General features: G+C 40.9%; 1 protein-coding gene across 2 annotated transcripts; it reads right to left on the reverse strand.

The window, feature by feature from the left end:
* Positions 1-568: 568 nt before the first annotated feature.
* LOC138747975 (islet amyloid polypeptide) lies at positions 569-9,130 on the reverse strand. Of its 2 annotated transcripts, none has more exons than XM_069907635.1 (4): positions 8,936-9,130; positions 8,534-8,636; positions 4,967-5,101; positions 569-1,013 (listed from the first exon to the last, which is right to left on the reverse strand). In XM_069907635.1, exons 1-4 carry the CDS (start codon positions 9,057-9,059, stop codon positions 824-826), a joined length of 552 nt encoding a protein of 183 aa, XP_069763736.1. In that variant the 5' UTR covers positions 9,060-9,130; the 3' UTR covers positions 569-823. The 2 variants fall into 2 exon arrangements, with proteins under 2 accessions (XP_069763736.1, XP_069763737.1); XM_069907636.1 differs by having other exon boundaries at positions 8,979-9,064.
* Between the last annotated feature and the right edge of the window lie 6,321 nt (positions 9,131-15,451).

Raw genomic sequence — 15,451 nt, forward strand, 5'->3', positions numbered from 1 at the left:
ACAATGTAATCTTGCAAGACGAGAGAGTACCAGGGAACCAGATTAGCAGGTCTGGATCTGCTTTGGGTCTGGTTGTCCCCTAGACTCCAATCCTTCATATGTTGTTGACTGAACTTGTGGTGAAGTCCATTTCACAGTTATATAACCAAACTCAACTGGATCAGATCCAGATCTAGGTAGATCTGCAGACCCAGAGAGATGGGGGGGGGGGGGGGGTGGGGGGAGAAGCATGGGGAAGAGTTGAGGGTGCATTGAGGAGATGGAGGTGGAGAAAGGATCAGAATGGAGGCTCATAGTTGGTAACACTCAAGAGAACTTATCAGCACCACTGAATCCCAGCTTTTGTCTTCTTTGAAGACACCCTTAAAGACTGAAACAGTGCATGCTGCATCAGCAAAAGAGATACCAGACACTTGGATTTGTCTGTCATCAGGCTTGGAAATTTCTAAGCAGAAATACTGGGTTTCTGCACATGTCACGCACCTTGCTGTTCAGCAGATATGTATTTCACACAAGTCCAACAATGTTACCCACATAGAAATACAAATATAGCCCAGCTTTAAAAAAATTTTTCAGTATTTGTCTTTAATAAACTCCAAATAACTTAGTTATTACAATTAATTCATGTAGTACCAGCAGGTTTCTTTAAATTAAAAACATGCAGGGAACTTACAGTTGTTCCAATGCAAAAACAGCCAGGAACAGAGAAATGGAGCACAACTGCTTGAAATTCAAAAACAGATGAACCCTTAATTCTCTACCGAGACTGCAGCTAGAGCAAGAATCGACTAACTTTAACAAAAGACCCAGGATTCTCTCAATTCTAACGTTGGAAATAACTTAGGAATTCTTTGTTGTCCAGTCCCACGCCATCTCTCTTGCCATAAGTGTTTGAACCCACATCTGTTGGTGTGTAAAAGGTACCCAGATAGGTGTTGGAACGACTCAAAAAGTCTGCTAGACGTTGTGTCACACAGGTGGCAGTGTTGCATTTTCTCTTTTTCACACGAAAGCTGGAAGGAGAAATTAAAGAAATAAATTGAATGAATTAGAGTAATTATATTCAGTTATGTTAGCTTGGCTATTCAAGAAATAACCTGAGAAAATACATGCACATGCACCCGCTCACCCTATTGTAACATGACGCTAGTAGGCGGTTAGCGCAACACCTTGACAACACCAGCAATCGGGACCGGGGTTTCTAATCCCACACTGTCTGTAAGGAGTTTCTCCATTCTTCCTGCTCCTGCGTGGGGTTTTTCTCTGTTAATGAGGTTTAATTTGGGTGACACAGACTCATAGGGTCTAATTTAATTTAAACACAAGAGGAAATTTATGAATGATAATTGACCATTCAGCCTCTCTATCCTATTCCTTTGTTCAGTTCCTCAACTCTATATCAATCCTTACTTCCTACCTTTGATATGCTGATCAAACAGAAATCTAAATATTTAAATTGAGTGTGGGTCTTCATGGAGTAAAGTAAACTCCCTGAAGCCCAAGATTTAATCTTCAATCCCAAGATTGTTCCTGACTGCTAAGCATAGGTAGTACTACAAAAATAATGCTAGAATAACAAGTATAAAATAATGTGATACTATTGCAGCCATTCTAAATTAAAACCCTTCTTTAAGACTTGGATGCAAAAAATATTTGCCAATATTAGTAAGAAAAATAGAGCAGTATGGGAATGGGATAAGGAACAATTCAATGGATGTGGAATAGGCTGGCATAAAAGGCCTGGACTGTGATGTTAAGTTCTATTTAAAATAGTTTTTAAATCACTCTTTTGTTTTCATATACACCACAATATTTTTGAGTAGAGAGAATGTGAATCTAAATAACAGATTTTTCCACTGATTCCATGATCAGTAAATATTTATTTAATTCTATTGAAAAGGAGAGATCCCAGCATTGATAAAACTAAATGGCAAAGGCCTCCCCATTTTAAACTGAGCCATGCCAATCTTAGTTAAAGAATGAACCTAAGCAGAGACAGATTAACTTGGCTGAAGGTAAGGGGCCCTGTCACAACTACTGGTACACCAATGTAACCATTTGTCAATATGGGCTCGCATTAGTCCTGGGTCCACCCGTCACAGAAGTGCAGTGCAGTGTTTAAAAAAGACTCTCCCTTCTCTGTTGTTCTGTACCGAGACTTTTATTGGAATTTATTTATCCTTTTGTAACCATCAGACTTCTCAAATTATTCGGGGCTAGCAGACAGCTTCTGTAAGGTAAAGTTTTACTTGATTTTAATGAAGTTTTTCCTCCCCTCCTCCATCCAAACACCAACTGGTGTATTCCCAGCACATACTTGGCAGATAAATTTAGAATATGTGAGGGTATCACACCAAAAAGCTAATAATTAGAACAATTTCATTTTATTCAAAGAAGGGTGGGGGCCATGGGGCAGGGGGCAAGGTCAGGGGACCCTACTAAAGCTTAGCCTAGGGCCCGGGTGGTAGTTAATCTGCCACTGAATGCAAATATAACAAGTAAGCTCCACTCAGCTGAAACCTCTTTTTATGAAGGCACATTTTCCAACCAGACATGGGAGGGTCGTGTCTTAGACATTAAGACAAGAGCATCCCAAGCATTACCAGGCATGCCATATCTGTGCTATTGATCCTTAGCTGCCCCAAAATACCTTTTCTAGCCTTGTTCCTCTTTGCAGGTCAAGATACCGTATATTTCGGCATTCAAGTTGAGTCATGAAGCCCGAAATTTTTTATCAAAAATGGGGGTCGACGTGTGCCAGATATATCAGAAAACCATTAAAATGAGGCTGAAGTTCTGGTGGGGGGGGGGGGGGTTTGAGGTAGGGTTGACTTTATCTACTGCTTAACTTATATGGCAAAATATATGGTATCTATAAGCAAGTGTTCCTTTCATCCCACTTTAAATCAGTTATTTAGGTGCAAAAGTGATCCCCAAATGGTCTTCAAACACATCCAGGGATTTTTTTTGCCTCACTTAGAAAATGTTAATCTTGTTGAATGAAATAGAACTTAATTTTTATTCAAACCAAGTGTGCCTTATTTTTGACTGATTGTGTCCTTGTTGTCTTACAAATTAATCTTCTGGATTTCAGTTATATTTGTGGACCTATTCATTCTTGTACTTCTCAAGGAAGTCAAAACAGCTCATTTAGTCAGGCAGCATTCATGGAGAGAAACAGACAGTCACTGTTTTGAGTCAGGACCCTTTAGCAATACTTGAGATTCAGTTTGGGATAAAGGTCTTGACCCAAAGTGTTCACTGTCAATTTCTCTCCATGGATGCTGCCTGACCAGTGGAGTCCCTCCAGCTTTGAGCTCGTCCTGGTTGCTTGCTCAAGATTCCAGCATCTGTAGTTTTTGTGTTTAACTAATGTGTTTTCTTAAATGGCACAGTTTACCTCATAAATCAGACTTATCACAGCAGCGGTATGTTTAAATGTGTTTATTCACATGATATTTATTCCAATGGCATTTTCAAATTGTGGTGTGACCACACCACCACACAGTTTAAATATGACTTGTGTGAACTCAACCGATTTAACTTTGTAGCTTTGTATATTATTTATTTGTTGATTATTAACCAAACTTCTCAATTTCATGTACTGTCAATAGCGATCTTGGATCAGATAAGGTGGGATCTCTTTAATACATCAACCAATTAACGAGTGACCATTTTAATTTCTCTGAATTTCCTGAAAATGATTTTGGAAAGGAAATACTATTGTAATTAGATGTAGTTCTGTTGTTTTAGCAAATCACGAAATAACAAAAAAAACCCAACAATTGTAATAAAATAGATCAAAATTTCCTTTACTGTTGCAACACACCAGAGTTAAATTTGGGTGCGTACAGGTGGAAGCATTGTGGGTTGGGGGCAGGGGGAGGGAGTGGAAGTGGCAGCAGGTTGGGTGAGGAAATGCAAACCATGTCCAACTTCCATTCTGATAGCCAAATCATTTGTGACATCCCAACAGTCCAGTTAAAAAGAAACGAGTTCAAGTATGAAAGTCGACTTGAGAAAAGAAAGGTCAATCTTGTGTATGCTCTGCAAATTACTTTCCATGTTTGAGCTTACTCTGCTCCTATTTTCTTGTGTTCTTGTGTTTATATTCTAAAAAGAGTCAAAGGAGAATGGATGTGTGAAGGAGACGGAAAGTCTGGTGGCAAGGTGTCAGGGTGACAACCTTTTCCTCAAGGTAGCAAAACTAAAGAGGTGGTTGTTGACGTCAGGAAACAGCGATGACCATCCTGTATATATCAACAGAGTCGAGGTGGAGATCTTCGGGTGCATATCACCACAACCTGTCCTGGTCCAAATACACTGATGTTGCAACTAAAAGTGCACCAATGACTACTTTCCTAGAAGCCTAGGACTAAGTGTTACAGATGCATCAGAGAAGAAAACCTATCCAGATGCATCAGAGCTTGGTGCAGGAACTGCTCTACTCAAGACCGCAAGAAACTGAAAAGTTGTGAGCTACCTTAGACCATTATTTATACTTCCCACTGTCTCAGGAAAGCAGCTGAAGGACTCATCCCACCCCAGTCATGCTCTCTTCTCTCTCATTGCATTGGGCAGAGGTACATTTGCTTGAAGACACAAACCTTCAGATGCAAAGCTTGCTGTTTACAAACTCTCAAATGAATATTACACTGGCAGAAGATGATGTCCTTGCATGGTTCTTTAAACTGTCCTTTTCTCTTTACCCTGTATTACATTTCCATATTTTTTTTTAGATTCTGCACAATTTGAATTATTTAAAGATTCTTCCTTACAGTGTTGCCTTATTTATTTGTTATTATCAGTCTGGCTGATGGACAAGTCTTGCCTGGATAGCATGCAAACCGAAGGTATTTATTAAATTTCAGGGCATGTGACTATGAAACAATTCATTTCAATTGGTCAGGATGCTGTGCAGTGGAGTGAAAATTATTTAGGCTCATGCAGGCTCTGGTGAAAATACCTCTTTGCTTTAAGAAGCTCTTGTGCTGGTAAAGCAGCTGACCAGCTAGTGGGATACCGCTTCCTCACCACAGGAATCTGCCTCGAGTCCCAGTCACGGAGCACAGCACCTGGGCCACTGGGAGCGAAAGAGTACCTGATTTGATGGGAAACAATAAACAACATAAGAAACAGGAACTAATTTGGGCTGCTTGGAGGGCAGCAGTTCTATTTAAAGCTTAGTTTAAAATTTTATAGTTCATTACACATTTTAACTAAAGATACATTTTTCCTTGATTAAAAATATCCACTGATCTCAAAATGTTCTCTCTAGTGCATTCGTTCCCAATTTCCTTCTTCAACTGAAATCTCCTGCATAAAAAAAAACAAGCCACTTTGAGGAAAAGTGGGATTCAGGAAAATGCATTATTTACTCCCAGCCGATTAATTACAAAGACTGATGTTACTCTATGGTTGTGCCATGTATTTCTTGATTTTGGAACACTACTGGGAATGTGGCCTTACTTCCAGTATTGCTGGTTTAGTTCTCAATATTAAGGCACATCCTCAACATTGATTTATTTCTTTTCTTTATAAAACATTTTTATTAATTTTAATAGAGAGCTTATAATACGAATGCAATAAAATGATATGGATAGTTATACATAATTAACTTTAAAGGTTTCTAAATTCCATCAAGCTTCTGTTGGGTCGTTAACTCAGTTTCTTTCTCCACAGAAAATGTCCATTTTATCAAAAGCAAACATAAATTGTAAAACATCCATAATTTATAGTCCAAATAATTAAAAAAACTAATAAATAGGAAAAAAGGAAATAAAAAAGAGAAAAAAAAGCAAAAGATGAGAGGAAAAGAAAAATGAGAGACAAAACAAAAAGAAAAAAACTCCATACCCTTCCCTCATAGCATTTCCGGATGCTATATATGATTAACCTTAAAGGAAAAATGAAGTGAGAGGGGAAAAAAAGTGTGAAAAAGAACAAGGAAAAGACAATTCAGTTACATTGAAGTGAAATTATAAAATAAGAAAGTGAGCCGTCTGTGATCAGCACAGCATCTGAAACCCTCTATCTATATTATTAACTGAATAATGAACCTTTTCCATGTTCAAACAGGACATTGATGTCACACAGTCACCGATCATGAGTAGGCAGGGCAGTATCCTTCCATTTAAGTCAAATCACGCTCCTCTCCAAAAGGGAGGCAAAAGAGATGGCGCAACTCTGAACCGGGGACAAGGAAGAATCATTCCCTCCAATTAAATTGAAGGACTAGATACTAAATCTATATTAAAAATTGTGGACAAATTGCAGAAAACCTCTCCAGTATTTTTCTAGACTAGAATGCCCAGAATGATGCTTCTCTGCTCTTACACCTGTCACAACAGGGACTCAGTGTAACAAAAAATAGACACTCTAACCTTCAACACATGTGCTCTGTGTATCACCTTAATTTGTAATGAGCAATGACGAACACATATGCGAAGAAGTATTAACCAATTTAAGAATTGTGTCCCAATCCAAATCTGATATAGTCAAATTTAAATCCTGTTTCCAAGCAATTTTTAAATTTTAATTAGTGAAGTCAGTTTTAAACATAACAATTTCTCATAAATAGTAGATATTAAACCTTTACGAGAAGGCATTAACTGGAAAAAAAAAACTCATCTACAAAATTTGATTCAGACCTTAACTTTGATTTATTTCAGTATTTAAAGTTAAAAATATTGTAATGGGGCATTTTGATATCTCCTGGTCACTGTGGGACCTCTTGTATTTCAGAGAATCAGAAGGTTGTGAGTTAAATTCCTATTCTGGCGGATTAAGCCCTTAACCCAGATGGAGTGCTGCAGAGAAAATGTTACTTCAGTAGGTGTGGTGTCAAATAATTGTGACTTTAAACTTCTGTTACTTCTTTCTCAACTAAATAAACATGGATACTTCACTGCTGAAGTGTTACAACAGATTAGGGCAATAGGAGAAAGCAGATCAACAACCGCCGAGGCTGGAAATCTACAATAACAACAGAAAATAATAGGGCAACTATCATCTAGGGAGGGAGAAGCAGAGTGAACGCTTCACTTTGGAGATGTATGAAACTGCAGATACTGGAATCTAGAGGGGAGAAAAAAAAATCCACCAGAGAAACTCGGTGGGTTTCTGAGGAGGGAAATGGAGAGCTTCAGGTCAAGATACTTCATCAAGAAAGCTTCACTTTAAAGGTTTCTAAATTCCATCAAGCTTCTGTTGGGTCGTTAACTCAGTTTCTTTCTCCACAGATATTGCTTGGCCTGATGAGTGGCCCCAGAAAATGTTCTGTTTTTATTTGTAATTCACTCCTTTTGAAAAGGGGCAAATAACCTAAAGCAAAGTTCCCTAAATAACAATGAGGACGGCGATCTGATATTTGACAGTGGTTTAGGTATTCCTTGTTTTTTTTTTGTTACAGCCAGCTAAGAGAGCAGCAAGGTTTAATCTCTCACCCAGTGAGGTTCTCCCTCAATACTGTACTAAATGAGTTATGGGCTTAATTATTAGTGGCTGGGCTTGAACTGACAACCTCTGATCCTCTGAGATGCAACCCCTAAGGCAAAACTGGCACAGATACAAGAAATAAATTTGAATACAACAGCACTGCAACCGAAACACCAATTTTTGATATTGTATTCAAAACACTTTGTGACTTCCCAACAATACCCGCCAGCAGTTCATTAAAATCTGAACCCTTGCAATGCTCAAACCTATCAAATATTATTTGAAAGCAGTGGATCAAACTCATTTGCCTTGAAATACTCATAAAGCAGCATTCAGAGTTTAAAATACTGGAACAATTCCAACTATTTAAAGGGGGGAAAGATGGAGGGTTTCACGCAACTATTGGCTTGTACCTGGAGATTGTGATAAAGACAAGGCAAACCATCTCCAACATTTCTGTCAGGTGTTGAATTTTTTGACACAAAATACTGAAGGAACTCAGCTGGTCGAACAGTGTCCTTTATGTAGCAAAGGTAAAAATACAGAACTGACGTTTCGAGCCCTTCATCAAGGTGCGAGAGAATGTGGACAACCTGCTGACCTTCTCTCATACTTTGATGAAGGGCTCAAGCCTGCAACGTCGGTTATGAATTTTGTTTTAACCTTTGCTACAAAAAGGACACTGTTCGACCAGCTGAGTTCCTCCAGTATTTTGTTCTCTTACTTCAACCACTGTGTCTACAGGTTTTCATGATTTACTGTTGAATTCATTGATGTCAATACAATCCTGGTAGTTGACAAGTTTCTGTATCTCGTGAGATCTTTGCCAGTTGGGGGAAAAAAAGACAAAAGTATGAAATATTGCGAGTAAATATTAAGTGATATTCTTTTTACTAAATCACATACCAAGGTCTCTGACCCGGAGTGGTTTTGCTGCTATATTCCTGCAACGTCTACCTGATACCAATAGGTATAAGAAAACAATTTAGCGATAGTTTCCATTGGCAAATCAAGACATCAACGGGATGTTGGCAGCCGCCGCCAGCTGAATGGATTTCATGTCAACCCAGTGAAAGTGGCGATAACCCGCACAGACCTGCTTGGGGCAGCTTGCAATCCGTCCAGCCGGCTGAGGAACACGGAGGCGACCAGGAGGACGGCGGAGAGTTTCAGACAGTGCATGGCTTCAAAACGCCGAGCTGCAAGCAAGCACGAAAATGTTGGGAGAAACTTCCACCCACCCGCCCGCTGCAAACCTCCTTGAACTTGCACTGGAACCCGGAACAATCCCTCCCTGTCAAAGGCGAAGAAGCGGGTTCGAACTCATCTTCGCCATTCATTCCAAACAGCGTGTCACAAGACACAAATACAGACCGTTTCGCTACCATTCACACACACACACAATGAACTTTCAGAACCCCCAAGGTCTGATCGGGAATATCGTTCGTGGGATTTCCCAGCGGAGATGGGATGGGGTGGGGGGCGGATGCCAGCTCACTTTGGCCCGGGACGCATGAGCTCCTCTCGGGTGGTTCACTCACTGGGTGGGTGCAGCGCCAGCACCTCAGGCGGAATTCGAAGCCTCCAGGAGTTTCTCCTCTCTCGGCAGCCCTGCCTCCCATTGCTGGAACGAGTGGCTCTGGTCTTTTTAAAGCCCAACACCTCTCGGTGTTATTTTGACGTCAGTCCGCTGAAGAGATGTTCAGTTCGGGGAATTCACGATCAATCCCCGCTAGATCGGGTCAGTGCCCTGGTGGAAACAGTGGCGCCTCCAGACGGGTGCAGTGTTGGACGACGTCAGTGCAAAGCGAGACCAAGGCAGCAGCCGCCGCCTTGTCCCGAGTTGGCATTAGCTCGCCCCACTTTACAAGAGTTTACAACTCGCGTTCAGGACCGCACCAAACGTCATGTAAGCCCTCTGGGAGGGGGTAATGCAAGCAAATGGACTATTTCTCTCCACTCCTCAACACCTGAAGCAGAATTTGGACGTGAAACGCAGACTGTGCAATTCCCTCCATCCTTCACCTCACCGAGTTTGGTTCAGATACCATTGAAATACTTCAGTTACTGCTTCCAGGACAGTCGACCCGATTCCCTTTTGAACGTTTGCCTTAAAGGAGAAAGAACAGCAGCACTGAGAAGGGCGTCAGAGCTGCTGCTTCACAGCCCCAGAAAGGCAGGTTCGATCCTGACCTCTGGTGCTCTCTGTGTGGAGTTTGCCAGTTCTTCCAGTGGAAACCTGTGAGGTTCCCAAAGGAGGGTGATCTGGTTGGTTAAATTGACCACCGTAGGCCCTTTCAAGCTGCCACGTGTAAAATGGGGTTAACTGGGGCAATTTGTCCGGTTAGTGCCCCACTCACGCAGCAGGTTAAAAGGGACGGACCCACTCAGGGTCATCCCGATCCAACCGGGTCCCTGCCCTGCCTCAGAAGTAGTCAGGGAACCCAGTACTACTCCCCTAGGTCGCGTCCTCCTGCGGCTTGAAACTGAAAATGGCCAACCCGGTGGTTCTGGTGACGTGAGCACTTGTGCGCTGGCGTCACAGGGTGAAGTGCCTGCCACGATTGGGAGGGAAGAGAGAGGTTGCTATCACGAGGTGGGGGGAGGTCACTGCCGCAGAGAAGGGGAGAGGAGTCGCTACCGCGGGGAAGGGGAGAGGGGTCGGCTGCCGCGGGGTGGGGGAGCGCGATTGACAGTGGGCAGGAGACTAACAACTGGTGGGGGAGCGACTGACAGCTGGTGGGGGGGGGGGAAATGGGGGGGAGACTAGTTTGCATGACGCATCACTTACCACATCATCACATGGGCGGGATCCCCTTTAAATACCGGGTTGGCGATTTAATTGGTCTGCCCACCCTCAGCTTAAAAGGTCCTGGCAGCACCTTTGTCCCACTAAGCACACCTGGGTTCCAGGAGGGCTACCTAGGTGCTGCAGTTTAAAAATGCCTTGTGAATGGCCTCTTGTGTGTAGGCTAGTGATATAAATCCAATTGGAGGTAAACAAGTAAATCTGTGAATGTTGGGTCTGATACAGAACATCCATGTGCAGGTCATGCACATCCATGGGAAGTAAGCTAAGGTTTTGGGCTTCAGCCCTTGGACAGTATATCATCCCTGATGAAGGGCTCATGTCTAATTGACTGCCTTTTGCTCTCTACATGGATGCTGTGCGATTTACTGAGTTTTTCCAGCACTTTTCAGTACTGATAGAAATCCATAGTAAGTTGAAGAGAATAGGGGAGGGGTGCGTTTGAATAAAACAATGGGGTTAGAATAGATAGGTGATTGAGCATCTGCATGGTTTAGGTTGCAGAAAGTCCTCTTTCTATGATACATGACTCGTGACCAAAGCACCTAGCTGAAACACACTGCAGTCTGCTGGTAATAGAATCTGGAACAAAACACAATAAGCTGGAAGAACTCAGCAGGTCGAGCAACATCACTGGGTGAAAAAGAATTTTTGTGTTGGAGCCCTTCCTCAAGGTAGGTCTCTTCTTGATGAATGGTCTGGCTTTAAACATCGACCATTCTTTTTCTCTCACTGATTCTGTTTGACGCACTGAGTTTCTCCAGCAGATTGCTTTTAGTCCCAATTGGAAACTACAATCGGGGGATAAAAGATGGAGATGTGTACAAAAGTAACAGTGTTTTGCAACTGTTTTTTGAGAATTTACTACATTTGGCCATGCAGTGAACATTTTGAATGGGCAAATACTTCTTCCACATGACTCTAACTCTCACTGTTTCTGGTCTTCAGCTACGTGTGAACATTTACTAGTTCTGCCAAAGTTCCCCTGTAATTCTTGCTTTCTTCAAAACTCTTACCCTCTCACATCTTCCAAAAGTTTAAAAATGGGAATAAAAAAAGTTTTACTGGATTCCAAATAAAGTTTTCATTTTCTCAACAATACATAGACATCTGGAGCACAGTACTTGGTTCTGAACATCCAAAGTATTGGCATTTGATGAGCTGCCATGTGCAGTGACCAGATTTGTACCTGGTATTTAAAAAGTTATGTTGTATAAAAATTACTTGTAATCCTTAGCACTTAGGAGATTGAAGTAATTCATGTCTTGAGAGTGTTAATGTGATTTGGCATGTTAAATACAGATTAATTACTTCCTGAACATAGATCTTAATATTTGAGCTGGTGATTTAGAAATGAAATAAGTTCACAGTTTCCTCCTCCAACCCCCACCCTCCCTCCCCTGCCCTAAATCTAAAGATATCTTGGGTGCTGGATGATCTGACGTTTTGAACATTTGATGGTTTCTTCTCCGGCAAGGAACAGAAAAGAAAAATAGATGGTGGATTTGGACTATGGGTCCGTTAAATGAAATTAATGGAACAGGACTGAGGTGTTGAATGACGGACTGCTTTTCCCAAGTGTAAACAAAGCATAGAACAAACAATGAAGCAAGCTTTCCCATAATTTTGTTAGCAAAACAATGTTCTTGGCATTAGAGTCTATAGTCGTGATTTCAACAAGGGATAAATAGTCACCCTATCTTTCTTGCTACCTTAGATATTCCACTGAATTCAAAGTAAACCAGTTCATATTTAAACTCTCCTTTTTATGGAGGGGGGGGGGCGGTTTGGATAAATCCAAATGGTTTGCATCTGTATGAAGTTGAGAAAAAAAAAGGCAATGCAGGAATTCTGAAATAAAATTGAAAGTGCTCAGGGATATGATGTCAATTCTGCCAAGTGCTTCCAGCATTTTGTTTTGCTTTTACCCAAGTTTGACTTTGCTTCTTTCTCATTTTTATGCTAATCCCCATCCCACCTACTGTAAGGTAAAAACATCATGAGATGGGACCGGAGAAGGAGTCACCCAGTACTAAGGAGTAACAGAATGCAGATGTGACCTTGTACACTCAAGATAAGCTTGGCACTAACAAGCTGATGAGTAGCAGACTAACAGTGAAGGGTAGCAACAGCTTATTCATTGGACAGTGTAATGGTATGATAATTTAGTAAGTACGTATCCTAAGGTATATAAAAAACACCACTTGCTGATATCAGGAGAATGCGTCTTCTCCAACTAACACTGTTAGTTGCAAGTGTTACAATCCGCCAATAAAGAACCTTGATTTCGACTCAGTCTGGTGTCTGACTCACTCATTCATGAACAAAGCAGACCTAACACTACTTGCAATTAGCTATTGTCTTATCTTGGTTGCAGCTCTAATTACTCACAATAGGCATATTAATTAGTCACCCTGCATTCAATGTCACCAAAACTAAGGAGCTGATGGTTGATCATGGTCAATGTGGTTTATGGTGTGAAAAATAAAAAAAAAGGAAAGGAAATCCAGTTATCATTGGGAAATGAGGTAGAGAAGGTGAGCAAATTTAGGTTCTTGGAAGTCACTATCTCAGAAGATCTTTCCTGGATCCAATGCACTAATGGCATTGTGAAGAAAGCACGTCAGCACCTCTGCTTCCTCCGGAGTTGGCGGAGGTTTGGTATGATACCAGAAACCCTGGCAAATTTCTACAGAGGTGCGGTGGAGAGCGTGCTGACCGGCTGCATCGTGGACTGGTATGGGAACACCAATACCCCTGAGCGTAAAGCCTTCCAAAAGGCAGTGGATACAGCCCAGAACATCACAGGTAAAACCTTCCCCACTATTGAGTACATCTACAGGGAATCCTGCCATCGGAGGGCAGCAGCCATCATCAAAGACCCACACCACCCAGCACACGCTCTGTTCTCGATGCTGCCATCAGGAAAGAGGTATCGGGGCCACAAGACTCACACCACCAAGTTCAGGAACAGTTGCTACTCCTCCACCATCAGACTCCTCAATAACAAACTCAATCAGAGACTCATTTAAGAATTCTTACTTGTGCACTTTATTGATTTTCTTTTGTTTTCTCTGTATTACACAGTCAGTTTGTTTACATTCATTATCTGTTTATGGTTCTTTTATTTGTTTACATGTTTTATCAGTGGTAATTCTTCCACACCCGCAGGGAAAAGGAATCTCAGGGTTGTATGTGATGTCATGTATGTTCTCTGACAATAAATCTGAAATCTGAAGAGCTGGCTGGAAGTATCATTAGACATCGTTTCAAAGCAGTCCAATTATTTTTCACTCCATTTCCTTGCTCTTGTAATGAGATAATAGTTACAAGATTATCACATTCACAGAGTGATAGAGTTTACAGCATGAATGCCAGTTTACCTGGGGTAGTCCCATATACCTGCATTTGGCCTATATCCCTCCAAACCTTTCCTATTCACGTGTGAGTCCAAATGCCTTGTAATTGTGCTGTGCCTACCTCTTCCCCTGGCTGCTCATTCTATATAATTACCACCCATTGTGAGAAAAAGTTGCCCTTTAGGTTCTTTTTAAATCTTTCCCTTCTTTCCTTAAACCTGTATCCTTTAGTTTTAAACTTCCCTATGCTGGAATATGCTTCAACCTTGCTCTCCCTTATTATTTAAATAGACTATGCCTCAGCTTCCTATACTCCATGGAATACACTTACAGCCCATCAATTCACTAATTATATTCTGGTTTACGTCACAGAGTGACTTTTGCGTCAAGAATACGATATTTAAAGTTTAAATCCACGATTGGTTAATATGAATGCAACCACATTCGTACAGCAAGGTTTCTGGAATAGGCAGAATCCACTCAATGTGAACATTTAACCGTTTGAAATTTGAAAGTGATTTGATTTGAAAATGAATGACAATGTGTAAAAGAATGCATTTTGACCAATAGCAATAAAATCAGCACTTTTCTTTCTAGAATGCTTAGCTAAAGAATGAACAACATCACGTTCCTGTGAATTTCTCAGGGTTATTGGACATCAACAATTGCCAGTTGATATCACTCAGCCATGATTTCCAGACTAAATATTCATTCCTGGGCCACTGTTCTTCAGACACACAGAGATAACTCATCTAGGGGGGGTTTCACCTGAAAAGTAAAGTGATCTGCTGAATTTCCCAAGCACTTTTGTGTACCGCACCAGACCTCAGCATCTGCAGTTTTTCTTGTTCAACTCAATAAGACGAGTTTTCTTTCTTGACATCCTTAGCCAGTTTATTAACATTTAGAATTGAACAAAGCTTTAGAAAACATTGATAAACCAAAAGCAATACAATGTAAATATTTTAAAACTCTAATCATTAAAATAGCAAGTAAGTCATGTAGAATTACCATTGTGAATTCTGACAAATATCATAATTTGCTGATAGAAAATACATTGGACTCACCTGTTTTGCTCCTTGGAATTATCTGAGACTATCTCCATACAGTAAAATCCCCATTATCTAGAATTCAAGCAACTGGCAGCCTCAAGCAACGAGAAAAAAAATCACTGAATAGGTCAATATACCAACATTTAGAATTGATGCCCCCTAGCGTTTGCCAATTGTAGAACATACAATATCAAGGAACCAGAAAATTCACTTATCTACCAAACCATATAGTTGTCGGATACCAGGGATTTTACTGTATTTACTCATGTTTAAAATAGAGGCAGAACCTAAAAGGTAAAGGTTCCATTATTGCCACATACATTTAGAATGCAACATACATGAAATTCTTTAACTTTGTGTGCCGTAAGGAAGGCAGAGTGTCGCCACTTTGTCCAGCGCTCCTCACAGAAATGAGGCCCCAGCGAGGAACGAACTCGTGACCCCTGATTTAAGACCAGTGCTCTAACCACTGAGCTATCGGAACCTCTTTACGTTGTGAGTGTGGCAATCCAACACATACGCTACTTGACAGACAGAATTTAAAAGATGTCAATTTCCCTCTTGCACCTTTTTCCACCTACTCCCTCTCTTGAAAGAAACACCACTCTCTTTTATTGGAGAGCAGATGAACAACTTCCTTGTTATAGAATGAAAGGAATTGGTGTGATAGAAGGAGAAATCTGAAAATTACATTTATCCATCAGAATAAGATTATCCAGCAGTACCTGAATTCATGTAATAAATCAACTATGACATTCAACACAAGCAAATTCTAGTGAAATTAGCAACACATC

The sequence above is a fragment of the Narcine bancroftii genome, chromosome 13 (assembly GCF_036971445.1).
Source record: "Narcine bancroftii isolate sNarBan1 chromosome 13, sNarBan1.hap1, whole genome shotgun sequence".
In the NCBI taxonomy this organism is placed as follows: domain Eukaryota; kingdom Metazoa; phylum Chordata; class Chondrichthyes; order Torpediniformes; family Narcinidae; genus Narcine; species Narcine bancroftii.